General features: G+C 41.8%; 1 protein-coding gene across 6 annotated transcripts in view; it reads left to right on the top strand.

The window, feature by feature from the left end:
• LOC141148245 (transmembrane protease serine 9-like) overlaps nt 1-27,196 on the top strand; it is a 437,906-nt gene that overhangs the window by 281,699 nt on the left and 129,011 nt on the right. For all 6 annotated transcript variants that reach the window (XM_073635506.1, XM_073635509.1, XM_073635508.1 and 3 more), the window contains one exon: nt 1,216-1,373. In XM_073635506.1, the coding sequence (XP_073491607.1) occupies nt 1,216-1,373 (158 nt within the window). The remainder of the gene's footprint in view (nt 1-1,215; nt 1,374-27,196) is intronic.

The raw sequence follows: 27,196 nt of genomic DNA, 5'->3' as shown, positions 1-27,196 counted from the left end.
TGAAACTAGTGTTAGAAGTACCTTTTTTTGTTGTTTGATTGTGGAGTCTCTTCTGGGTATCACCCGCACCATTCTTTGTTCTGTTATCCGAAGCCGATGCGGACGTCATTTCTGCCCCTAGTTCATACCCCTGACAAAATCTTGCGCATGCGCCGTAGCTTTGTTGATTTAGTCACAAAGGGGAGTATCAGGTAGACTAGAATCATTCCTGCATCGTGAGACTTCTCCTCTGTGCCGTTCAGAGGGCAAGCTTGCACACAGTCAATTACAGACATGCCGGAAATAAACAAACGGCACTATATACATGCCGTTAATGAAAGTACACACTGCGCATGACGTCATCGAAGATAAACTGACGATTTTCATGGAAAATATACAAGTAAGTGTACTTTCCGTGCTCTGTGTCCCATTATGTACGATAAAGAAAATAGGATTTTTATTACAGCTTACCTGTAACAAAGTTTCATGCATTTTGGTATGGCGCTAGTTAAAATAAAAGAGACATGTACCTCTTTGGTGTAATTTAGGTGCAGTAAGCAGCCTATTCAAATGAATGGACTGCTTTACGACTACACAGAAAAAAAATTGATTTTTACCTGTAAAATCCTTTTCTTGGAGTACATCATGGGATACAGAGGTCCCTCTCCTCTTTTGGGATTTAAGTATATTGCTTTGCTATAAAAACTGATGTCCTCCTGGAAGGAGGAGGGGTTATATAGGGAGTGAACTTCCATGATTGGGTATACCATTGTCCATCACCTGAAGGTGGCCCATAACCCATAAAGTACGGTAATTACTTAAGGCTCTGTGTCCCATGATGTACTCAGAGAAAAGGATTTTACAGGTAAAAATCCAATTTTTTTCTGTGTAGTTGTAAAGCAGTCCATTCATTTGAATAGGCTGCTTACTGCACCTAAATTACACCAAAGAGGTACATGTCTCTTTTATTTTAACTAGCGCCATACCAAAATGCATGAAACTTTGTTACTATGCATTCTTTTTGCTTGATTTTGCACACTTTAGCAAGGTGAATTGGGGTGGCGTTAACCATTAATGGCAAAAAATGCAATTTTTTTGTGTGTTGCGAGAAACCGTGCAATTTTGAGTGCAATCCTACAATGCACATGTGTGAATGGAACATAACAGTGATCAGTCTATGTATAGCCTTGCCAAGAATGGCCATTAATCATCTTCTTGTCTGTGTTTTATCACCAGGGAGTGTAGTTTTGAATGGGACCCTCCAGGAGGTCATGGTTCCTCTAATAGACCGCAATACATGTCAAACAATGTATACCAATGCAGGAGGTGACATCACTATCCAGAATGATCAGATCTGTGCCGGCTACAAGGATGGGGGAAAGGGCTTCTGCCAGGTGAGTGACACCAAGAACATTCTAGCATGGCTCGCTTTTAGGTCTGGATTTCTTCACAGGAAGCAGAATCAATGCATGACATTAGTTAAAGTGACTTTAAACTCTATTTTTTTTAATAAAAAAGAGGTTATACCTACCTGCTCTGTGCAACAATATTGCACATAAAGGTCACTTACATCAGCTTCTAGCAGTCCCCACCGGTACTGTTGACTCTTTTTAGGTTCCTCCTTTTCAAATCTGCTAAATAGGCATCCATGCATGTCCACTCCCTCCCCACAGGGTTTTACTGATAGCACCAGGAGCCTATGGTTCCACTGCCCTTGGTTTCTCCTAACAAACAAGAACTATAGGGAGCGGTGATGGAGCCACAGACAGTGATGAAGCAGCCATGTGCTTAGGGATGGGGGGGGGGGGGGTATGACAGATAGTGGGGCATTTTTTACCCTAATGCAAGTTTGGCTGTACTTCTCCTGTGGACCACATGAGTGCAATTCATTCTACACTCCTGTGACCCATTTTCCCACTGTCGGCTGATGTCACAGAGCCTGTCCAGGCTGAGGAAAGATCATGGCCATATATTCGGGATATGCCCACATGCCTGGACCGGCACCCGGCTCAGCCTCTCAGTGAGCCGTTGAGAGCCTGAGCCAGCCTCTTACCACCCCTCCACAGCCCAGTGCTCCAGGGAGTGCAGGGGGCAAATCAGAGAGCCGGTGACTGACAGTCACCAGTTCTCTGCTCACTAAGCTCAGAGAACTGAGCGATTGGCAGCATTTGATCATTTGGTTCTCAGTCTTAGAGCCAGCAGGGGACAGATGCAGCACTGGACGATGCTGCATCCACCTAGGTAAGTATGATTCCAAAAAAAAAAAAAACATCCCCATACTTCAATTTTAAGGTGAAAAACACTAATGCCCCATACACACAATTGGAAATGCCACCAGCAAAAGACCGATGTGAGCTTTTGGTCGGAAAATGCGACCGTGTGTATGCTCCATCAGACTTTTTCTGGCGGAATTCCAGCCAGCAAAAGATTGAGAACAGGTTTTTCTGTCGGAAAAAGTTCCTATCCAAAAAAGCAATCATCTGTACGCCATTCGGACGCGCAAAAAAATCATGCATGCTCAGAAACAATTTGATGCATGCTCAGAAGCATTGAACTTCATTTTCTCAGCTTGTCGTAGTGTTGTACGTCACCGTGTTCTTGACGGTCGAAAGTTCAGAGAACTTTTGTCTGACCGTGTGTATGCAAGGCAAGCTTGAGCGGAATTCCATCGGAAAAAACCATCATATCTTTTTCTGACCAAAATCCCGATCGTGTGTACACGGCATTAGACTTTAGAACCACTTTAATGCTTAGATTGAATCAAAATGTGTTTTTTGTTTTACTTGAAATGGATTGCAAAATGTTAGATGTTCTGTCATTCACATGGAGGGGGGCAGTATCTGGGTCCCCTTATTTTTAAAAGGGGGCATTAGATTTCAATAAGTCCTCTGCCCGCAGACCCCCACAACCACCATGCTGGGGTTGTGGAGAAGAGGCCATTGTCCTCTTCAACATGGGGAAAAGGTGCTTCCCAGAGGGTAACCCTGGTAAATTATTCCCCAATGTTGAGGACATGTGGCCTGGTATGGTTCAGGGAGGGGGGGCACACACTCGCCACCTCTTTTCCTGGCCACCAAGGCTGCATGATCAGATAAGGGTCTGGTATGGTGCACTATGCCAGCTGTTACCTGTCAGTTAGGAACCCCTGGCTGACAGCTGAAAGTGCCAAGCAGGGGTGAGTCACTGGTTGTTAGGATGTTGGCAGGTGTCGTCTCCCTAACAACCAGGAGGAAGCTGTCATATTGACTGTTGCGGGTTGTTACATATGCCCAGTGGAAGGCAGCAAGGAATCTATTACACACATGTTACAAATATTATGGGAATTATTTGTTACGCTTGCACAAATGAGACATTTGCAAAGCAAATTTTTTTATAAATTAGCTTTTAAACTAAAATAATTTTGTCTTGAATTCAGTTTTAATTAGGGATACACCAATACCATTTTTTTTTATAGCGAGTACGAGCAACCATACTTTTTTTTTTAAGTACTCGCCAATTCCACTTACTGATACCTGCCAGCAACTGTTTTGTTTACACTTCAGTTTTCAGCAAACGTACAAAGCATTGAAAAGGTATTTACAAAAGAAATAACATTTTTTTTTTTTAAATTTGCACTTTTTTCAATGTGAAACATGTAAACAAATGTTAAAGGTGTAAAAATATTAACAAACAAAGCAAACAAAAACAAAAAAAAAAGTTTTAATCATGTACGCCTTGTTCATTTTATTGAAAATACCAATAAAGAAATATTGAAAATAATAGTTTCGTTTATAAAATAGAAGTGAACAAAAAAGAAAAGAAAATCAGCAGGAAAATAGTAATTAAAGCGGTTGTGTACTCGCTCCATTTCCAGTACATCCTTCCTGAGGACTGGTGCCCAGAACTGGACAGCATACTCCAGGTGCGGCCGGACCAGAGTCTTGTAGAGCGGGAGAATTATCGTTTTATCTCTGGAGTTGATCCCCTTTTTAATGCCAATATTCTGTTTGCTTTGTTAGCAGCAGCTTGGCATTGCATGCCATTGCTGAGCCTATCATCTACTAGGACTCCCAGGTCCTTTTCCATCCTAGATTCCCCCAGAGGTTCTCCCCCCAGTGTATAGATTGCATTCATATTTTTGCCACCCAAATGCATTATTTTACCTTTTTCTACATTGAACCTCATTTGCCATTTAGTCGCCCCATTAATTTGTTCAGATCTATTTGCAAGGTTTCCACGTCCTGCGGAGAAGTTATTGCCCTGCTTAGCTTAGTATCGTCTGCAAATACAGAGCTTGAACTGTTTATCCCATCCTCCAGGTCGTTTATGAACAAATTAAATAGGATTGGTCCCAGCACAGAACCCTGGGGAACCCCACTACCCACCCCTGACCATTCCGAGTACTCCCTATTTATCACCACCCTCTGAACTCGCCCTTGTAGCCAGTTTTCAATCCATGTACTCACCCTATGGTCAATGCCAACGGACCTTATTTTGTACAGTAAAAGTTTATGGGGAACTGTGTCAAATGCTTTTGCAAAATCCAGATACACCACGTCTACGGGCCTTCCTTTATCTAGATGGCAACTCACCTCCTCATAGAAGGTTAATAGATTGGTTTGGCAAGAACGATTCTTCATGAATCCATGCTGATTACTGCTAATGATACCGTTCTCATTACTAAAATCTTGTATATAGTCCCTTATCATCCCCTCCAAGAGTTTACATACTATGTTAGGCTAACTGGTCTGTAATTCCCAGGGATGTATTTTGGCCCTTTTTAAATATTGGTGCTACATTGGCTTTTCTCCAATCAGCTGGTACCATTCCAGTCAGTATACTTGTTTACTTAGGCATCTCCCCGTTCTGCCTCTCCTCTCTGCAATCGCGGGCCACTGCCGAACATCCAGTTCATGGGACCCGCGATGACACAGCGAAGTACGGTTACGTTGTTTTGCTCACCCGTGCCACTTTGCAAACGTATATCAGCGTGAACCGGCCGGCAAGTGGTTAAACAGAGGAAACAGTTAATTTAAAAAAAATATATACTTTTTCTTACTTGACAGGTTGATTTAAACTGATTTCATCTGCAGATCGAAGTCCATCCCTTTAATCTGTAGCTCAATAAACAGTAGGATACAAAATGAAACAATGTTTCTTTTTATCCTTCTGTTTTGCAGCTGTACAATGTTGTTGATAAATATTGCCCGGCTGCTCCAATAGCCAGGACTTTGTTTACACTTCCACTGTCAACAGAGGAACCCCACTGACAGCTGAATGAGTCATCAATTGTGAAGGAAGTGGTGGCCCTGCTCCTTCACAAACCATAATTGAAGGTTTTTTACTGTTTACATTTCAGCTGTCAAGTGAGGGAATCCCGCTGACAGTTGGAAGAACTGAGCCTGAAAGTATCAGTTTCTGGTATCGGAGCATTTGCACAAGTACATGTTTTTTGCGCAGCAGTTTTGCAAACACAATTTTTTGGTAAGAATACACTTTAATGAATTAAAAAAACCCCCACAATATTTAATCCATTTTTTTTTGTACAATGTGAAAGAAGATGTTATTCTGAGTAAATAGATACCTAACATGTCACACTTTATCTCTTTTTATTAATTTTTTTTTTTTAAAAGAAAAATTAACAGCACATACATTAACATTTATACAACTTTCATATTCATTACAAACATTTAAAAATATCTTAATACAATAATTAATGTCTTATCACTTGCCTTACTAGTTCCATTTGATTCCTTCCATCCATCCCATACCTAAAAAAAAAAACAAACAAAAAAAAAAAAACGACCCCCTTAAACTGGTTCCTATTATATGAATTTTAACATTTCTTTTTAGAACCAAAACTCATCCCATTTTTGCCATATTTCTGGCAATTTGTTTATTATATACCCTTCTTCTCTTATCTGTCTTTCCATATACTTAATTTCGTTCATTTCACATATCCATTCTGCAATTGTAGGTCCTTTTTCTCCTTTCCATTTATGAGCTATTAGTGTTCTAGCCGCAGATGTCATGTAATGCAGGATATCTTTTCTAATTTTCTTTATTGGGTCCCGTGTCAGAGAAAATATAGATAGTTTTACACTTGGCTTTACTACTTCCCCTGACACTATCTGGTAGATCTCAAACATTTTGTTCCAGAAGTCCCTCAACCCTTGACATCCAAACCAAATGTGATCCATTGTCCCTTTCTTCCCCATACATCTCCAACAAGTCTCAACATTAACCTTGTTAATTTTATTTAATGCTACTGGGCACCTATACCATCTCAATGTGATCTTATAATTTCTCTCCTGATATTTATTTGCTATTCTTGTTTTATGTATTATTTCAAAAATTTTTCCCCATTCTTCCTCTTCTAATATGTCTCCCATTTCTTTTTCCCACTTTTTCATTCCTATAAGCTCTCTAAAGGGGCTGGCGGGGAGTAGCAAATCATATATCTCTGATAGTTTCTTATTTGGGTTCTTCTCCTCTATTAATATTTTTTCAAATTTAGTTAATGGTCTATTTATCTTCACTTTTTTTATCTTCTTTAAATGATTTTAATTGCTGATATTGTAGCATTTGTTTTTATATGCGGATCCTATATCCTGCAATTTTGGCATTTTCCCTTCCACTAATATCTGTACCATTCTTATATTCTCTTTCCTATACCATTTAAGGTATTTTTTGGCCTCCAAGGCTGGCGGGAATTCGGGGTTGAGGAACAAAGGCGTCATGGGTCCTATTGTTGTAGACAGATTCTTTAATTAAGGTATCCCAAATTTTTAATGTAGCATTAACAAAAATTGTTAGTTCTTTTTTTTTTTGGTCTTAAATGGGGGTTTATCCATGGAAGAAATCTCAATTGTGGGCCTATTATCTCTTCTTCCAATTTAACCCATTGTTTTGCTTCCTTATTATGATACCAGTCAATGATACTGGTCAGTGATGCAGCCTGTAAATATTTTACAAAGTCTGGTAATGCCAAACCTCCATTTTTTTTCCCTAATTAATATTTCTCTCTTAATACGGGGAGTTTTATGGACCCATATAAAGATTACTACAGCTTTTTTTAAGTCCAGCATTAGCTTTTTAGGAGGAGCAAGGGGGGTTGTTTGAAAAACATATAGTAATTTTGGAAGTATGTCCATTTTAATTATATTAATTCTTGCCGTCCAAGAGCGTGCTATTTTATCATATTTTTGTAATAGTTTAATTAACTTATAAATTGTCGCATCGTAATTCAACTCCTGTAAAAGATCCAAATCTTTCGGGATCATTACTCCTAGATATTTAATTGCTTCTTGTTTCCATCTAAATGGGAAGTCTTTCTGTAAGAGTGAATATGTTTGTTCTGTTAACGATATGTTCAAGATCTCAGATTTATCATAGTTAACTTTAAAATTACTTAGTTCCCCAAATCTCTTAAATTCTTTTATTAAATTTGGTATTGTTATAATAGGGTTAGTTACATATATTAGCAAATCGTCTGCATATGCTTCAGTCTTGTATTCCTTATCCTTTACTTTTATACCCTTAATATCTTTATTTTCTCTTGTAGCCGTGATTAGGTGTTCCATCACTATTAAATATAGTAATGGAGAAAGAGGGCATCCTTGTCGAGTTTCATTTGATATTTCTATGTATTCTGATAGTATTCCATTGGTTCTCACCTTGGCTCTTGAGTTGGAGTACAATGCGACAATTCTATTAAACATCTTTGGGCCCATCCCTAGTTGAATTAATGCTTCCTTTAAGAACCGCCAACCCACCCTGTCAAATGCTTTTTCTGCATCCACAGTGAAGAGACATGTCTGGATGGCAGTTCTCTGAGCATATTCTACCAACGTGCATGTTTTTATAATATTATCTTTAGTTTCTCTTCCCTTCATAAATCCCGTCTGATCCAGCTTAATATAGTTAGGCAAAATGGGTGTTAATCTGTTCGATATAATTTTTGAGTATAATCTTATATCTAAATTGGTCAGGGATATTGGTCGATAATTTTTACATAATGTGTGATCTTTCTCTGGCTTTGGGATTAGTATAATATGGGCTTCTGTACTTTGTGGTGTAAAAATTTGTGTGTTAGAGATAGAGTTATAAGTTTTCTTAAGAATAGGAATAATTAAGTCTTGGAATTTTTTATAAAATCTGGCAGTATACCCATCAGGTCCGGGACTCTTTCCTGGAACCAGTCCGGCAATGGCTTGTTGGATCTCTTCTGTAGAGATTTCTCTCTCCAGATCCTCTATTATTTCTTCAGAAAATCTAGGCAATGCCGTTTCTTCCGTATACTTTTTAATCTTCTCCCAATCCTCATCTTTTTCCTTATTCTCTTGATGTAATTTAATGTTATACAATTTAGAATAATATGTATGGAACGTTTTAGATATCGCCATTGGGTTATACGTCATTTCCCCATTTGTTTTTAAAATTTTTACAATAGAGGTCAGGGACTGTTGATCCTTTAATGTTTTCGCAAATAATTTGACTGTTTTATTACCATATTGATACCATTGTGTTCTACTTCTGTCTCTTGACCGGAGGGATTCCTCATCAAGCACGGTTTGTAATTCTAATCGTTTTTTTTTTTAGGTTTATTTTATCTATTGAGTTAAAACTCTGTTTATGTTCCCTTTCTAGTTTACCAATCTCCAACATCAGTTGGGATTTTTTTTGTTCTTTTTTTTTTTTAATCTTGAACCGTGCTTGATGAGCACTCCCCTCAGTATGCATTTTAGTGTTTCCCATTGAATGGGATTTGATGTTTCATCTTTTTCATGGATTATTAACCACTTGCCGACCGCCTCATGACGATATACGTCAGCAGAATGGTACGGGCAGGCAGAATCACGTACCTGTACGTGATCTGCCTCCCGCGGGAGGGGGGTCCGATCAGACCCCCCCCGGTGCCCGAGGCGGCCGGCATTTGTTTCCGGGTGATGAGAGGTGAGGGGGAGGCCATCCATTTATGGCCACCCCCTTGCGATTGCTCCTGGCGAATGAAATCCTTCCTCTGCCTCTGTAATGTAAACAGAGGCAGAGGAAGTGATGTTATCTCTCCTCGTGTTGGGCTTTTCGTTCCGGCGCCCAGGAGAGAAGACATCAATGTGAGTTGCACCAACACTACACTGTCAGTAGAACACACTAGGCACACTTTTCACTCCCCATCACCCCCCCATCACCCCCCAATCACCCCCCGATCACCCCCCTGTACCCCCTGTCACACTGACACCAATAGCAGTTTTTTTTTTGCATTGGTGTCAGTTTGTGACAGTTATAAGTGTTAGGGCAGTTAGGGTTAGCCCCATTTAGGTCTAGGGTACCCCCCTTTAGGTCTAGGGTACCCCCCTAACCCCCTCTAATAAAGGTTAACCCCTTGATCACCCCCCCGTCGCCAGTGTCACTAAGCGATCGTTTTTCTGATCGCTGTATTAGTGACACAGGTGACGCTAGTTAGGGAGGTAAGTATATAGGTTCGCCGTCAGCGTTTTATAGCGACAGGGACCCCCATATACTACCTACTAAAGGTTTTAACCCCCTGATTGCCCCCTAGTTAACCCTTTCACCAGTGATCACCGTATAACTGTTACGGGTGACGCTGGTTAGTTAGTTTGTTTTTTTTATAGTTTATTATAGTTTCAGGGCACCCGCCGTTTATTTCCTAATAAAGGTTTAACCCCCTAATTGCCCGGCGGTGATATAAGTTATGTTTTTAGGGTCAGATAAGGTCTGCGTCACTCCAGGCAGCGTCAGGTTAGCGCCAGTACTGCTAACACCCACGCACGCAGCATACACCTCCCTTAGTGCTATAGTATCTGAACGGATCAATATCTGATCCGATCAGATCTATACTGGCGTCCCCAGCAGTTTAGGGTTCCCATAAACACAGTGTTAGCGGGATCAGCCCAGATACCTGCTAGCACCTGCGTTTTGCCCCTCCGCCCGGCCCAGCCCAGCCCAGCCCAGCCCACCCAAGTGCAGCATCGATCGATCACTGACACTTACAAAACACTAAGCACACATAACTGCAGCGTTCGCAGAGTCAGGCCTGATCCCTGCGATCGCTAACAGTTTTTTGGTAGCGTTTTGAATCAGTCGCTAACAGTCAGGAGCTTTTTTGTCTGTGAGTCTCACTAGTGTACAACTAAATTTAGAGCCCAAAATGGCAAATCGAAGGTACACTAGTGAAGAGGCCTACACGTTTCTGAGCATGACAGATAGTGAAGAGGAAGTCACTCATCTGTCAGATTCAGGCTCAGAATACGATCCTGTAGAGGACAGCAGCTCCATGACAGATAGCTCTGACGATGGAGTTGTGGTCCCTGCCAAGGTCAGGCGTACCAGACCCCGAACTTCTTCTTCTGTCCTTGATGTGCAAGAACCGCAGGTCCCTCGTATGGAGTAGAGAAGTACTAGCGCCACTATTCCTTCTGGTGAACTGGCAAGCACCAGCGGCCTAGTACACCCTGGTAGTACATCCAGCACTGCAGTATCACGTGGTGACGTGGCGAGTCCCATAAGTGCAGTTCAAGCTGGCGAGCTGGCAAGCACTAGTAGTGTCCCGCTGCCACCAAGAAGACGAACACAGGCCCGTCGTGCCCATAGTGCCCTTCCTACTGCATTCGCCAATCCGAATTGGGAGCCCACCACTTCTGCAGCACCCGTACTTCCCCCATTCACTGGCCAACCCTGAATTCAGGTGGAAACAGTTGATCTTACGCCACTGGATTTTTATTCGCTGTTTTTCACCGAAGATCTCTATAGATCTATTGTGGACCAAAGCAATTTATACGCTAGTCAACACATCGCCACTAATCCCCAGTCCTCCCTTGCCAGAGATTGGAGACCAATTACGGTCTCCGAATTTAAGATCTTTCTGGGCCTTTCCCTCAACATGGGCATAAATAAAAAGAGTGAGTTGCGGTCATATTAGTCCACTGACCCAATTTACCATATGCCCGTGTTCTCTGCCTCCATGACCAGGGCACAATACGAGCAGATTTTGCAGTTCATGCACTTCAATGTACTCTGTCGTTCTCGTGGAGACCCTGAATACGATCGGCTCATTCAAACAGTACCTTCCCAGCAAGCGTGCCAGATACGGGGTGTCTACTTTCCAAAATGGGGTCATTTTGGGGGGGTTTTGTGCCATCTTGGCATTTTATGGCCTTCAAAACTGTGATAGGTAGTGAGGAGTGAAATCAAAAATTTACGTCCTTAGAAACCCTGAAGGTGGTGCTTGGTTTTCGGTGCCCCGTACGCGGCTAGGCTCCCAAAAAGTCACATGTGGTATCCCCATACTCATGAATGCAGCTAAATGTATTTTGGGGTGCAATTCCACATATGCCCATGGCCTGTGTGAGCAATATATCATTTAGTGACAACTTTGTGCAAAAAAAAAAAAAAGTTTGTCATTTTCTCGCACTTTGTGGCAAAATATAAAATATTCCATGGACTCAACATGTCTCTCAGCAAAAAGCTTGGGTGTCTACATTATAGACTTCAAAACTGTGGTAGGTAGTGAGGAATGAAATAAAAAATGTACGTCCTTAGAAATCCTGAAGGCGGTGATTGGTTTTTGTGGGCCCTGTACGTGGCTAGGCTCCCAAAAAGTCCCACACATGTGGTATCCCCGTACTCAGACGTAGCAAAATGCATTTTGGGGTGCAATTCCACATATAACCATGGCATGTGTGAGCAATTTATCATTTCGTGACAACTTTTTGTAAAAAATTTTTTTTTGGTCATTATTTAATCACTTGGGGCAAAAAATAAAATATTCAATGGGCTCACGTGCAAAAAAAAAAAAATTGTCACTTTCCCGCAACTTGTGTCAAAATATAAAATATTCCATGGACTCAACATGCCTCTCAGCAAATAGCTTGGGGTGTCTACTTTCCAAAATGGGGTCATTTGGGGGGGGGGGGGTTGTGCCATCTGGGCATTTTATGGCCTTCAAAACTGTGATAGGTAGTGAGGAGTGAAATAAAAAATTTACGCCCTTAGAAATCCTGAAGGCGGTGCTTGGTTTTCGGGGCCCCGTACGCGGCTAGGCTCCCAAAAAGTCCCACATATGTGGTATCCCCGTACTCAGGAGAAGCAGCTGAATGTATTTTGGGGTGCAATTCCACATATGCCCATGGCCTGTGTGAGCAATATATCATTTAGTGACAACTTTTTGTAATTTTTTTTTTTTTGTCATTATTCAATCACTTGGGACAAAAAATAAATGATCAATGGGCTCAACATGCCTCTCAGCAATTTCCTTGGGGTGTCTACTTTACAAAATGGGGTCATTTGGGGGGGTTTTGTACTGCCCTGTTATTTTAGCACCTCAAGAAATGACATAGGCAGTCATAAACTAAAAGCTGTGTAAATTCCAGAAAATGTACCCTAGTTTGTAGACGCTATAGCTTTTGCGCAAACCAATAAATATACACTTATTGACATTTTTTTTTACCAAAGACATGTGGCCGAATACATTTTGGCCTAAATGTATGACTAGTTTTTTTAAAAGTGGTACAGCGCTGCGCTAAAAACAAACTAGGGAAGCAGCCAACACACCCGTAGACTCCAGGGCAAAAATAACAACAAAAAAATTCAAAGTGTGGTGCTAGTAATAGCAATATAAAAATTAGACATGAAATAATATCACAAAATTTACAATGTGAACCAAAATTGTCGCGTGAGCACATGTGACAGTGACCAGTAAGTAAAAGTGGTAAATAAATGTATGTGTTCAATACAAATATTTACATATTATACATATAAATATATACATATAATCTAAAACATCAAAGAAAATTTGTGATAACAGTGCATAAACAATTATCAAATATAAAGTCCAAAAACACCAAAAATTCGTGGCATCAGTGCATGAACGATTTTAGGCAGGTGTTTTCTTGTATATATAGGAGAACTTTCAACCCGGTAGCCTGGTAGGTAAGTGGACCATAAAAAACCAAAGGTGCACGGAAGTTTGAAAGCAGTGCCAGGACCATCACCAGAAGTTATGGAGGCTTACCGGAAGTTGTGGCCTGAAATAGCATATGCCATACAGGTCAAAGAGGCTTAGTGACCAACAGGTCTGGACGTATTATCCGATCAGATGCTATCGTCACACAAACCATAGGGGGGAGGAATCGGTCAGCACGACTTCCACATTGATAGGTATACCACCATAGGCCATGCGAAAGATTCGTATTACATGTGAGGAATAAAAACACTCACATAGTGTAATAACGTAAAACTTGGATTTATTTAAAAAGTACAAGTAAAAAACAGACTCACATTTTTTGCAGATAAAATTAGCGTATCAATCGTGTAGCGGTAGTTGTGAGGGATCCACCCGACATGTTTCAACTAAAAAAGTCGTCTTCTGGGGTGTGGAACCCTCTCACCCCACCGCACTATTTATAGACAAACAAATAATGACCCCCACTGGAAGTGTCCGAAACCGGAAGTAAACCAGATGACCTTATTTCTGGTTTTGAGGGACATAGGTTATAGGCTTGGTATTTTAAAGTCATTTGCCAAAGAAGATTAGACAATCGGGACATATATTAAAATATGATTTGAATAGTAAGATTATGAGGCAGAAATAAGTGAGTGGTGGTCCGGATGGTTAATCCGTAACCAAGCCTCACTATCAACGTCTTCATTAAGTAGATAGGAGCGCAACGATGCCGCTGCGTTCCAAACCTATGATGAGCCTCGTTAGAGCGCGATGACGTCACGCGTAAGGCTGGGTGGCGGCGACAGTGCGTTCCAAGCCGTCACCCAAGCCTCTCTCTCGTATAGCGCGATGACGTCATGCGCACCTCAGGACAACAGCGGTGCGCTCGGAGGCGTCAACCAAGCCTTGCCATCAGTCGGCAAACGGCCAACCCACAGGAAGCGAAACCCAGCCCTATGAAACAGGGCGGAAATAATAACCAAGTGTCAGCAAAGATGGAAATAAATATTAAATTATGAAAAAACTTTAATGTGCTGCGAGTGCCCATAAAAAAATGCATGATGATATAATGTATAAAAATTTGAATAAACTATAGATACCCACAAAAATCTATAATAAAAAAGAAATAATTATTCCATAGTCTACACTATATGGATTCAAACACCTGGCCTGCCAGACACTTCCAGTAGGGGGCACAGATATATTCTAATGCCCAACTATTATGTCTAGGAAAACACATATAGTGTATACAAAAAGAGAGATAAGCCTAAAAATTCATGTATCAATATTGATATTTAAAAATAGGAGACCATCAATATCGGGCTACCATAAATAATAATTGTCAGGAGAGAGGAAAAATCTAAAATAAATTACAATTCACGCTTGGTTTATAAACGAATTGATGTCCCAATCGACATTGATACCTTGCGGAAAATGGGACCCCAATTCGTATATCCAGTATGTCTCCAAACGAGAGACACCCCTAAGAATAGACCCCCCCCGCCATGGGACCCTGTATTTATCTATAATAAGAAACTGTGTGCCAGCAGGATTTCGGTCATGACATTCCCTATAGTGTCTAGGGACAGTATGCTTAGTGCTACCTGCCTTAATAAGGTTAATATGCTCTGAGACACGTACAGTAAAGGATCTAATGGTACGGCCCACATATTGTTTACCACAAGGGCAAGTCAACAAGTACACAATCCCGGTAGTAGCACACGTGCAAAATTGCTTAATTGCATATGTGCGGCCAGTCACGGTAGAAGTAAACTCGTGACTCGCCCTTCTGCCACAGGTATTATACTGGCAAACCAGACATTTTTTGCAAGGAAAAAAACCGGTCCAATTATGAAAGAAGGATGGTTTATTTGGCGGATCAATAACATTGGGTGCCAACTTGTTCCTGAGAGATGGAACTCCTCTAAAAACCACTTTGGGAGTATCAGGAAGTAGTGGGCCCAATATTTTGTCTGTTTTTAAAACGTCCCAATGATGTTCAAAAATCTTCTTAATATGTTTGTATTGCATCGAGAAGGACGTCAGAAATGACCATTTGAACTCGTCATTAGATTGTTTGGGTCTATCCTGCAACAGTATCTGGCGATCTATATCGCAGGCATTTTCAATCTCTCTATCCAGATCTGGCGGGTTGTAACCTTTTTCAACAAACCTATCTTTGAGTATCATGGCCTGAGCCATATAAGTGTCTCGATCGGTACAGTTTCTACGTAATCGTAAAAATTGGCTCTTAGGTACTGATTTAATCCAAGAGATATGATGACAACTGTCTGTTGATATGTAACTGTTTCTGTCAGTGGACTTAAAATAAGTACTAAAACTAAATCCACCTTCTTTTCTATCGATGATCAAATCTAAGAAGTGAACTGAAGTGGTACTAGCCTCAAATGTCAGGGCAATGCCCCTATCATTGGCATTTAAGGAGGCCATGAAATCAGCCAGATCATCATGGCTACCAGTCCACAGGAGGAGGACGTCGTCTATGTACCGGGCCCACAACAGAAGATGTGGGTTATCCATGGCATAGACGACGTCCTCCTCCCACTTGGCCATAAATAAATTAGCCAAGCTAGGAGCAAACTTGGCTCCCATTGCCACCCCCTTGTGTTGGCGATAGTAATTGCCATTAAACCAAAAATAATTACTTTGGGTTGCAAACTCAATTAGCTCTATGATGTAGTTAATCTGGGGTGAAGCAAGGGACACATCCCTATTAAGAAAGCATTTTACCGCATTCACACCCTCTCGGTGTGGAATGCAGGTGTATAGGGACGCCACGTCCGCAGTGGCCATAATAAGGTCACCAGAATAAGGAACGTTAGATAACAATCTGATCACATCCCTAGTATCCTTTAGATAGGACGGCATCTTACGTACAGAAGGCTGGAGAAAAAAATCAATGTATTTCCCGATTCTAGAAGTGATCGAGTCGATGCCACTAATTATGGGTCGACCTGGGGGGTGAAGGGGGTCTTTATGAACTTTGGGTAAATAATACATAACTGGAACACGTGGGGCAAGGGGAACTAAAAACGATCTCTCCTTTTTATTTAAAATATAAGAATCATAGCCTTTGGCTATCAGTTTCTTCAATGATTTTTTATACTCTTGTGTTGGATTGTATGGTAACTCGATATAGGTCTCACGATCTCCTAGGATGCGATGCATTTCTTCTAAGTAGTCTGACTTGTTTAATAAAACTATGCCACCGCCTTTATCGGCGGGGCGTATGACCAAATTTTTATTCTCACATAGGGTTTTTAGGCCCACTGTGGGTAAGGGATTATAGAATTTACGTTTAGGTGGAATCTTCGCTAGGTCTCGTATCACTAATTCTTTAAATAGGTTAATGGTGGGTGGAAGTTGTGTTGGAGGGTTGAAGAGGGAGGGATTAGATAGATTAGAATGTACTGTGCCGGATGTTGCCGCCCTGGCTATATTTCTCGTAGGGTTCGAGATAATGTATCTTTGAACATTGATTTTTTCTGATGAACTTGTGAATGTCAATAAATGTGTTGAATTTGTTAAGTTTATGAGGGGGGGCAAACTTAAGCCCCTTGTTAAGGACACTTTTTTCTTCCTGTGTAAGGACAGTATCACTCAAGTTGAATACCCCCTGACATATTACGTTCTTGTTCGTTTTTCGTCTCTGAACCCTCCTCCCTCCTCTGGTCCCTCTCTTGTTTCTGGACCTCTTTTTCTGTTCAGAGTGTCCTCGCGAAAACCCCGAGTAGTACGTGAATCTGGATACGGTTGTTTGTAAGGAGATGGGTCATACCCGGCATTGGGGAACGGGCAGACATTTTCATTATAATGTTCACGTAACGGGGAATACCTGTTATAAGTAGAAATAGGCGGATGTCTATAGTATGATGAGGAATTAGGGTAGTGAGGATGGTGAGGGGAGTCATGATAACGAGCCGGGGAGCCACGATGGTATGAGTTCTCACGTTCACGATATTGGTAATCATAACCATATTGGTCTCCCCTATTCCCTCCTCTACTCCTACCTCTAGATTGGTGTCCTCTTCCCCTAAGCTGATTTCTAGGGGTATGTGTAATTGGTTGTCGTCCCATGTGTGGAGGGGTACCGTAGGGTTGCCCTTTATCAGCAATGATTTTTGGGCGAACTGAAGATTGCGTGGGGGGGACATTAGTGGCCTCACTAGGGGCACTAGTTATCAGTGGGGCCTGTGGAGTGGGTGCTGTGATAGATTTCTGCCAACCAAACACTTTACCCGCCTTATAATCCCCAATGTCACGAGAATATTTTTTATGTTTTTTAATTTTTTGCTCCTTATCTTCCTTTACAAGGTGCGCTTGTAAGTTAGAAGATAGAGTGTTATACTCAACAGAATTTTTGTATGCAAATAATTTGTCTTTCAATTCCCTGATTTCCTGATCCAAAACAGAGAGGCGAATATGCTTCCTGTTGATGAGGAAATCAAGGAACTTAATGCCAGCATTGATCATTGAAGAAACTGATAGCCAAAGGCTATGATTCTTATATTTTAAATAAAAAGGAGAGATCGTTTTTAGTTCCCCTTGCCCCACGTGTTCCAGTTATGTATTATTTACCCAAAGTTCATAAAGACCCCCTTCACCCCCCAGGTTGACCCATAATTAGTGGCATCGACTCGATCACTTCTAGAATCGGGAAATACATTGATTTTTTTCTCCAGCCTTCTGTACGTAAGATGCCGTCCTATCTAAAGGATACTAGGGATGTGATCAGATTGTTATCTAACGTTCCTTATTCTGGTGACCTTATTATGGCCACTGCGGACGTGGCGTCCCTATACACCTGCATTCCACACCGAGAGGGTGTGAATGCGGTAAAATGCTTTCTTAATAGGGATGTGTCCCTTGCTTCACCCCAGATTAACTACATCATAGAGCTAATTGAGTTTGCAACCCAAAGTAATTATTTTTGGTTTAATGGCAATTACTATCGCCAACACAAGGGGGTGGCAATGGGAGCCAAGTTTGCTCCTAGCTTGGCTAATTTATTTATGGCCAAGTGGGAGGAGGACGTCGTCTATGCCATGGATAACCCACATCTTCTGTTGTGGGCCCGGTACATAGACGACGTCCTCCTCCTGTGGACTGGTAGCCATGATGATCTGGCTGATTTCATGGCCTCCTTAAATGCCAATGATAGGGGCATTGCCCTGACATTTGAGGCTAGTACCACTTCAGTTCACTTCTTAGATTTGGTCATCGATAGAAAAGAAGGTGGATTTAGTTTTAGTACTTATTTTAAGTCCACTGACAGAAACAGTTACATATCAACAGACAGTTGTCATCATATCTCTTGGATTAAATCAGTACCTAAGAGCCAATTTTTACGATTACGTAGAAACTGTACCGATCGAGACACTTATATGGCTCAGGCCATGATACTCAAAGATAGGTTTGTTGAAAAAGGTTACAACCCGCCAGATCTGGATAGAGAGATTGAAAATGCCTGCGATATAGATCGCCAGATACTGTTGCAGGATAGACCCAAACAATCTAATGACGAGTTCAAATGGTCATTTCTGACGTCCTTCTCGATGCAATACAAACATATTAAGAAGATTTTTGAACATCATTGGGACGTTTTAAAAACAGACAAAATATTGGGCCCACTACTTCCTGATACTCCCAAAGTGGTTTTTAGAGGAGTTCCATCTCTCAGGAACAAGTTGGCACCCAATGTTATTGATCCACCAAATAAACCATCCTTCTTTCATAATTGGACCGGTTTTTTTCCTTGCAAAAAATGTCTGGTTTGCCAGTATAATACCTGTGGCAGAAGGGCGAGTCACGAGTTTACTTCTACCGTGACTGGCCGCACATATGCAATTAAGCAATTTTGCACGTGTGCTACTACCGGGATTGTGTACTTGTTGACTTGCCCTTGTGGTAAACAATATGTGGGCCGTACCATTAGATCCTTTACTGTACGTGTCTCAGAGCATATTAACCTTATTAAGGCAGGTAGCACTAAGCATACTGTCCCTAGACACTATAGGGAATGTCATGACCGAAATCCTGCTGGCACACAGTTTCTTATTATAGATAAATACAGGGTCCCATGGCGGGGGGGGTCTATTCTTAGGGGTGTCTCTCGTTTGGAGACATACTGGATATACGAATTGGGGTCCCATTTTCCGCAAGGTATCAATGTCGATTGGGACATCAATTCGTTTATAAACCAAGCGTGAATTGTAATTTATTTTAGATTTTTCCTCTCTCCTGACAATTATTATTTATGGTAGCCCGATATTGATGGTCTCCTATTTTTAAATATCAATATTGATACATGAATTTTTAGGCTTATCTCTCTTTTTGTATACACTATATGTGTTTTCCTAGACATAATAGTTGGGCATTAGAATATATCTGTGCCCCCTACTGGAAGTGTCTGGCAGGCCAGGTGTTTGAATCCATATAGTGTAGACTATGGAATAATTATTTCTTTTTTATTATAGATTTTTGTGGGTATCTATAGTTTATTCAAATTTTTATATATTATATCATCATGCATTTTTTTATGGGCACTCGCAGCACATTAAAGTTTTTTCATAATTTAATATTTATTTCCATCTTTGCTGACACTTGGTTATTATTTCCGCCCTGTTTCATAGGGCTGGGTTTCGCTTCCTGTGGGTTGGCCGTTTGCCGACTGATGGCAAGGCTTGGTTGACGCCTCCGAGCGCACCGCTGTTGTCCTGAGGTGCGCATGACGTCATCGCGCTATACGAGAGAGAGGCTTGGGTGACGGCTTGGAACGCACTGTCGCCGCCACCCAGCCTTACGCGTGACGTCATCGCGCTCTAACGAGGCTCATCATAGGTTTGGAACGCAGCGGCATCGTTGCGCTCCTATCTACTTAATGAAGACGTTGATAGTGAGGCTTGGTTACGGATTAACCATCCGGACCACGACTCACTTATTTCTGCCTCATAATCTTACTATTCAAATCATATTTTAATATATGTCCCGATTGTCTAATCTTCTTTGGCAAATGACTTTAAAATACCAAGCCTATAACCTATGTCCCTCAAAACCAGAAGTAAGGTCATCTGGTTTACTTCCGGTTTCGGACACTTCCAGTGGGGGTCATTATTTGTTTGTCTATAAATAGTGCGGTGGGGTGAGAGGGTTCCACACCCCAGAAGACGACTTTTTTAGTTGAAACATGTCGGGTGGATCCCTCACAACTACCGCTACACGATTGATACGCTAATTTTATCTGCAAAAAATGTGAGTCTGTTTTTTACTTGTACTTTTTAAATAAATCCAAGTTTTACGTTATTACACTATGTGAGTGTTTTTATTCCTCACATGTAATACGAATCTTTCGCATGGCCTATGGTGGTATACCTATCAATGTGGAAGTCGTGCTGACCGATTCCTCCCCCCTATGGTTTGTGTGACGATAGCATCTGATCGGATAATACGTCCAGACCTGTTGGTCACTAAGCCTCTTTGACCTGTATGGCATATGCTATTTCAGGCCACAACTTCCGGTAAGCCTCCATAACTTCTGGTGATGGTCCTGGCACTGCTTTCAAACTTCCGTGCACCTTTGGTTTTTTATGGTCCACTTACCTACCAGGCTACCGGGTTGAAAGTTCTCCTATATATACAAGAAAACACCTGCCTAAAATCGTTCATGCACTGATGCCACGAATTTTTGGTGTTTTTGGACTTTATATTTGATAATTGTTTATGCACTGTTATCACAAATTTTCTTTGATGTTTTAGATTATATGTATATATTTATATGTATAATATGTAAATATTTGTATTGAACACATACATTTATTTACCACTTTTACTTACTGGTCACTGTCACATGTGCTCACGCGACAATTTTGGTTCACATTGTAAATTTTGTGATATTATTTCATGTCTAATTTTTATATTGCTATTACTAGCGCCACACTTTGAATTTTTTTCTAAATGTATGACTAAAATTGAGTTTATTGGATTTTTTTTATAACAAAAAGTAGAAAATATCATTTTTTTTCAACATTTTTGGTCTTTTTCCGTTTATAGCGCAAAAATTAAAAACCGCAGAGGTGATCAAATACCATCAAAAGAAAGCTCTATTTGTGGGAAGAAAAGGACGCAAATTTCGTTTGGGTGCAGCATTGCATGACCGCGCAATTAGCAGTTAAAGCGACACAGTGCCAAATTGTAAAAAGTGCTCTGGTCAGGAAGGGGGTAAATCCTTCCGGGGCTGAAGTGGTTAAAAACTCTTTTATTCTTTTTTCTATATCCTCTTCACCTTCTTTATCTTTAATTAGGTTATCATTCAGTCTCCAAGTCCCCCTTGATCTTTCGTGTTCTATTGTCTTAAGTTACAAAAATACTGGGGCGTGGTCTGACCATAAAAAGCCTCCTATGTCAGTTGAGGGGATCATCGTCAACCCTAGGTGGTTAATAAAAAAATAATCTATTCTATGATATGAATCGTGTATGTTTGAGTAATATAAATAATTCTTTACTTTTTGATGCTGGGCCCTCCAAATATCCACAAGTAGATATTTTGCCAACAAGTCCTTAAATTCTTTTAGGTAACAGTTTTTTCTATACGTATTGGTATTAGTTGTATCCATTCCAGTATCCATTACGAAGTTAAAATCGCCCCCCAGGATAATTATGCCTTCCGCCTTCTCCATAGACTTTGTCAGGGCCCTTACCCCATTCCTAACTTGATCTTGGTTTGGAAGTTACAAGTTCACTGTTGTGAAAATTTTACTGTATATCATTACTTTTACCAACAGATATCTACCATCCTTTCCTTTATCAACTTGCATTATTTGGTGGGGGATGTCCCTATGAATCGCTATAGATACACCTTTTGATTTGGAGTATGAGAATGTGTTGTGAAACCAAGTAGCATAACCTCTATTGTTTATTTTCGGAATGTGATCGGAACGAAAATGCGTTTCTTGAAACAGAATAATATCTATTTTTTGTTTATTAAATGAATTTAGTATTTGATTTCTTTTAGGGGGAGAGTTTAGACCTCTAGCATTAAAGGAACAAAGTTTAATCCCACCCATAACTCAAAAAAAAAAAAAAAAAAAACCCTAATGTTCAATTACCTCACTCACTTCACCTTTCAACCTATTTCTATTTGACTTATATTAAGTCTTACTTAAAAACGTAAGTTCCCTAATAAGGGGGGAACCGGACCTGCTGTTACCAATCAGCCGCCCGGTCGGTTGCCACATGCTGCTTTATTTATTTATTTATTTTTTTTTTTTTTCATTATAGTTTACCTAACCTTGTTATGTTACCTAACTTGTTACATCTATACCCATTTCCACCCATTCCTATTTCCCATCCCATAAGGATAACAAGTCCTTATTAGAGAGATCTAAAAGCGTTCCAGCGGCTCATGAGCTACTCAAACCATGTTAATTAGAAAGCCAGGCTCCGGCTGTAGAAAAACGATATTGTGGGTGTTTGGATGATATCTTCAGCCACAATTCCAGTAAACCACTTGCAAACCGCAATGTATATATATATGTATTGCGGTTGGCAAGTGGTTAAGAGATGAAGCTTAAAAAAAAAAAAAAAAACAAGCTGGTTTGTTGCAACCAGCATACATTAGTATAAAGTGTGCATCAAACTAATATAGTTTTTCCATATACCTGTACATGTTCCACACAGCCAGATTACTAAAACATAACAAAAAGGCGTCCTATAATTTGACGCATTTCGTGAATTTTGCTTCATTTCTTCAGATGTGGATGCTACCAAAGTAAGATATATAAACTAAAAAACAAATTCACAAAATATATTAAAGCCCTCCCTAGAAATGATTACAATACTATGCATACTAGTGTCCTTAATAGAACAGAACTTACAAACCAGCTTGAAAAGTGATCTAAAATAACACATCTAAATGGCGACCCCCACGGAGTTGCGGCACCCAATAAGAAAAGCAAAGAGCAGCTGAAGAGGATGCATAGATGGAATTTAAAGATACAAAACCCCAGATAAAGATAAAGATACAAAAAAGAAACAAACAACAGACATAATAAAACAGAAAGATATGTAGGGAAACAGAATTATATGTGTGCAAGGATCCGACAAGTGCTATGCACCGAAAAAGGGGAGTGCCTCAATATATTCTATACGTGAAAGTAATACAGTGCCTTGAAAAAGTATTCATACCTCTTGAAATGGTCCACATTTTGTCATGTTACAACCAAAAACGTAAATGTATTTTATTGGGATTTTATGTGATAGACCAACACAAAGTGGCACATAATTGTGAGGTGAAAGGAAAATAATAAATGGTTTTCAATTAAAAAAAAAAAATATGTGAAAAGTGTGGCGTGTATTTGTATTCAGCCCCCTTTACTCTGATACCCCTAACTAAAATCTAGTGGAACCAATTGCCTTCAGAAGTCACCTAATTAGTAAATAGAGTCCACCTGTGTGAAATTTAATCTCAGTATAAATACAGCTTTTCTGTGAAGCCCTCAGAGGTTTGTTAGAGAACCTTAGAGAACAAACAGTATGATGAAGGCTAAGGAACACACCAGACAGGTCAGGGATAAAGTTGTGGAGAAGTTTAAAGCAGGGTTAGGTTATAAAAAAATATCCCAAGCTTTGAACATCTCACGGAGCGCTGTTCAATCCATCATCAGAAAATGGAAAGAGTATGGCACAACTGCAAACCTAGCAAGACATGGCCGTTCACCTAAACTGACAGGCCGGGCAAGGAGAGCATTCATCAGAGAAGCAGCCAAGAGGTCCATGGTAACTCTGGAGGAGCTGCAGAGATCCACAGCTCATGTGGGAGAATTTGTCCACAGGTAGGGATGAGCTTCGTGTTCGAGTCGAACCCATGTTCGACTTGAACATCGTCTGTTCGCCCGTTCGCCGAATTGCGAACGATATGGGCCATTCGCGCCAAATTCGTGTGGCGCGTCACGGCCCATAATTCACTGCGGCATCGCAGTGCATTACTGGCTGATGATTGGCCAAGCATGCACTATGACCCGCATGCTTGGCCAATCACAGCGCCGCCTGAACAGAGAGCCGTAATTGGCCAAAGCCCAGGAGGCTTTGGCCAATTATGGCTCAGGTGATTTAGTACATGCCCCACACTATATAAGGCCGCCTGCACGGCGGCCCTGTGTAGTGTGTGTTCTGGTGTTCATTGAGAGAGAGAGAGAGAGAGAGACAGACAGTGACATTTGATTTGAGTTAGATAGATTAGGCAGAACAGTCAGTCAGTTAGCTGCACTTACAGTGTATTGTGTATTTATATGCACCCCAGGTGTTGCATATATATATATACACTGTATTCAGTTTAGCTAGATCCGTTCCTGTTATCTTCCTACTGACAGGCAGGTTTGTCTTGTTACAGTATTTACAGCTACCTGAAGAAAATTACTGGTGTTCTTTTGATCCTATTAGTACTACAGTCAGGCAGCTAGACTATTTACAGTTAGTGCAGTGCGTCCTGCTCACAGTGTTCAGCTAAACCTACAAGTTAGTGGGGTGCGTCCTGCTCACAGTGTTCAGCTAAACCTACAAGTTAGTGGGGTGCGTCCTGCACACAGTGTTCAGCTAAACCTACAAGTTAGTGCAGTGCGTCCTGCTCACAGTGTTCAGCTAGATCTGTTCTTGTTATCTTCTTACTGACAGGCAGGCTTGTCTTGTTACAGTATATACAGCAACCTGAAGAAAATTGCTGGTGTTCTTTTGATCCTATTAGTACCACAGTCAGGCAGCTAGACTATTTACAGTTAGTGCAGTGCGTCCTGCTCACAGTGTTCAGCTAGATCCATTCCTGTTATCTTCTTACTGACAGGCAGGCTTGTCTTGTTACAGTATTTACAGCTACCTGAAGAAAATTACTGGTGTTTTTTTGATCCTATTAGTACCACAGTCAGGCAGCTAGACAATTTCAGTTAGTGCAGTGCTTCCTGCTCACAGTGTTCAGCTAAACCTACAAGTTAGTGGGGTGCGTCCTGCTCAGAGTGTTCAGCTAAACCTACAAGTTAGTGGGGTGCCTCCTGCTCACAGTGTTCAGCTAGATCCGTTCCTGTTATCTTCTTACTGACAGGCAGGCTTGTCTTGTTACAGTATATACAGCTACCTGAAGAAAATTACTGGTGTTTTTTTGATCCTATTAGTGCCACAGTCAGGCAGCTAGACTATTTACAGTTAGTGCAGTGTGTCCTGTTCACAGTGTTCAGCTAAACCTGCAAGTTAGTGGGGTGCGTCCTGTTCACAGTGTTCAGCTAAACCTACAAGTTAGTGGGGTGCGTCCACCTCACAGTGTTCAGCTAAAGCTACCTGTAGAAGGTTGGTGGTGTTCTCATACTACAGGCAGGCAGTTGATTTTGCTAGCTGCAGTATCAGTACACATATATACAATATATATATATATATATATATATATATATATATATATATATCCCAGTTTAGTGCAGCTACAGGCCATTAGTATGTCTGGAAGGCCAAGAAGGAGAGGTAGACAGTCACAAGCCAATAAGAGAGGGCAAGCAGGCTCTGTGTCTAGTGCTGGTCGTGAAGACGGTGCATCCTCATCAGCACGTGGCCGTGGGACACGCTTGGCCTTTTTTTCGGCAGCTGACCGTGTTGAGCCACAACATGCGGAAGACTTGGTCGAGTGGATGACCAAGCCGTCCTCATCCTCCTCATCCTCTCTCACCCATGCCCAGGGTACTTTGTCTGGCAAAGCAGCGGCCTCTTCCCTCGGCTCAATGTCATCAGTGACTCCTTCCCTAGCCCCACCATGTCCTCCTGAGGAGTCCCTCGAACTGTTTGACCACAGTGTTGGGTACATGCTCCAGGAGGATGCCCAGCGTTTGGAAGGCTCTGATGATGATACTGAGCTCGATGAAGGCAGTAACATGAGCACGGACAGAGGGGGTGCCCAAGAAGGACAGCAATCTGGCAGTCATGCTCCCGCTGCTGCAGCATACTGCCAGGTTTGCTCCAGTGATGAGGAGGGAGGGGATGATGAGGTCACTGACTCAACGTGGGTGCCTGATAGGAGAGAGGAGGAGGAGGAGGTGGCACATCATAAGGGCAGCACATTGACTGCATCACACCCCAAAGCTCCACATGTGCAGGGCGCTGCAGTCTCTGTGCGTTATTCAAAAAGTTCTTTGGTGTGGGCCTTTTTTGAGACGAGTGCATCAGATCGCACCGCTGCTATTTGCAACATATGTCTCAAGCGTATCTCGCGTGGCCAAAACATCTCCCGCTTGGGTACCACATGCTTGACCAGACATATGTTGACCTGCCATGCAGTTAGTTGGCAAGCGTATCTAAAAGACCCACACCAAAGAACAAAGAGGACCTCTCCTTGCTCCTCATCAGCTGAGATTTCCAACCCCACTATACCTTCAGTCCTCTCTGAGACCTGCACTGAGAGGAATGAAGGTGTAGAATTAGGTGTGTCACAGCCAAGTACTTGTGGGCAATCTGCTTTTGGTACACCGATGTCAGATTGTACCAGGCAAATTTCCCTGCCCCAGCTGCTGCACCGCCGAAAGAAGTTTGCTCCCAGCCATCCACATGCCCAGCGGTTGAATGCTAGCTTGGCAAAATTGCTAGCACTTCAACTGCTGCCTTTTCAGTTGGTAGACTCTGCCCCCTTCCGTGAGTTTGTGGAATGTGCGGTTCCTCAGTGGCAGGTACCCAAACGCCACTTTTTCTCATGGAAGGCGATTCCGGCTCTCTACCGGCATGTGGAAAGCAATGTCCATGCCTCGCTGGACAGGGCGGTCAGCGGTAAGGTGCATATTACCGCTGACTCATGGTCCAGCAGGCATGGACAGGGACGTTACCTAAGTTTCACGGCGCATTGGGTGACTCTGCTGGCAGCTGGGAAGGATGCAGGACAAGGTGCAGTAGTGTTGGAGGTTGTTCCGCCACCACGCCTCCAAAATGCTAATGATTGTGACACACCTCTCTCCTCCACCCCCTCCTCTTCTTCTTCCTCCATGGCCTCTTCCTGTGCTTTGTCCTCGGAACCAGCAGTGCTCCGTAGCCGTTCAAGGGGCTACGCAAGTACGCAGGCCAAAAGATGCCATGCGGTGCTTGAGCTGGTGTGCTTGGGGGACAGGAGCCACACTGGGGCAGAGGTTCTGTCAGCTCTGCAGGGGCAGGTTCAGAGGTGGTTGACGCCACGCCAACTTAAGGCAGGAATGGTGGTTTGCGACAATGGCACCAACCTCCTCTCTGCCCTCCGACAGG

This window comes from Aquarana catesbeiana, linkage group LG06 (assembly GCF_042186555.1).
Source record: "Aquarana catesbeiana isolate 2022-GZ linkage group LG06, ASM4218655v1, whole genome shotgun sequence".
NCBI lineage: Eukaryota > Metazoa > Chordata > Amphibia > Anura > Ranidae > Aquarana > Aquarana catesbeiana.
Note: the sequence above shows the minus strand (reverse complement) of the source record. Positions and strands in the feature narration are given on the sequence as shown.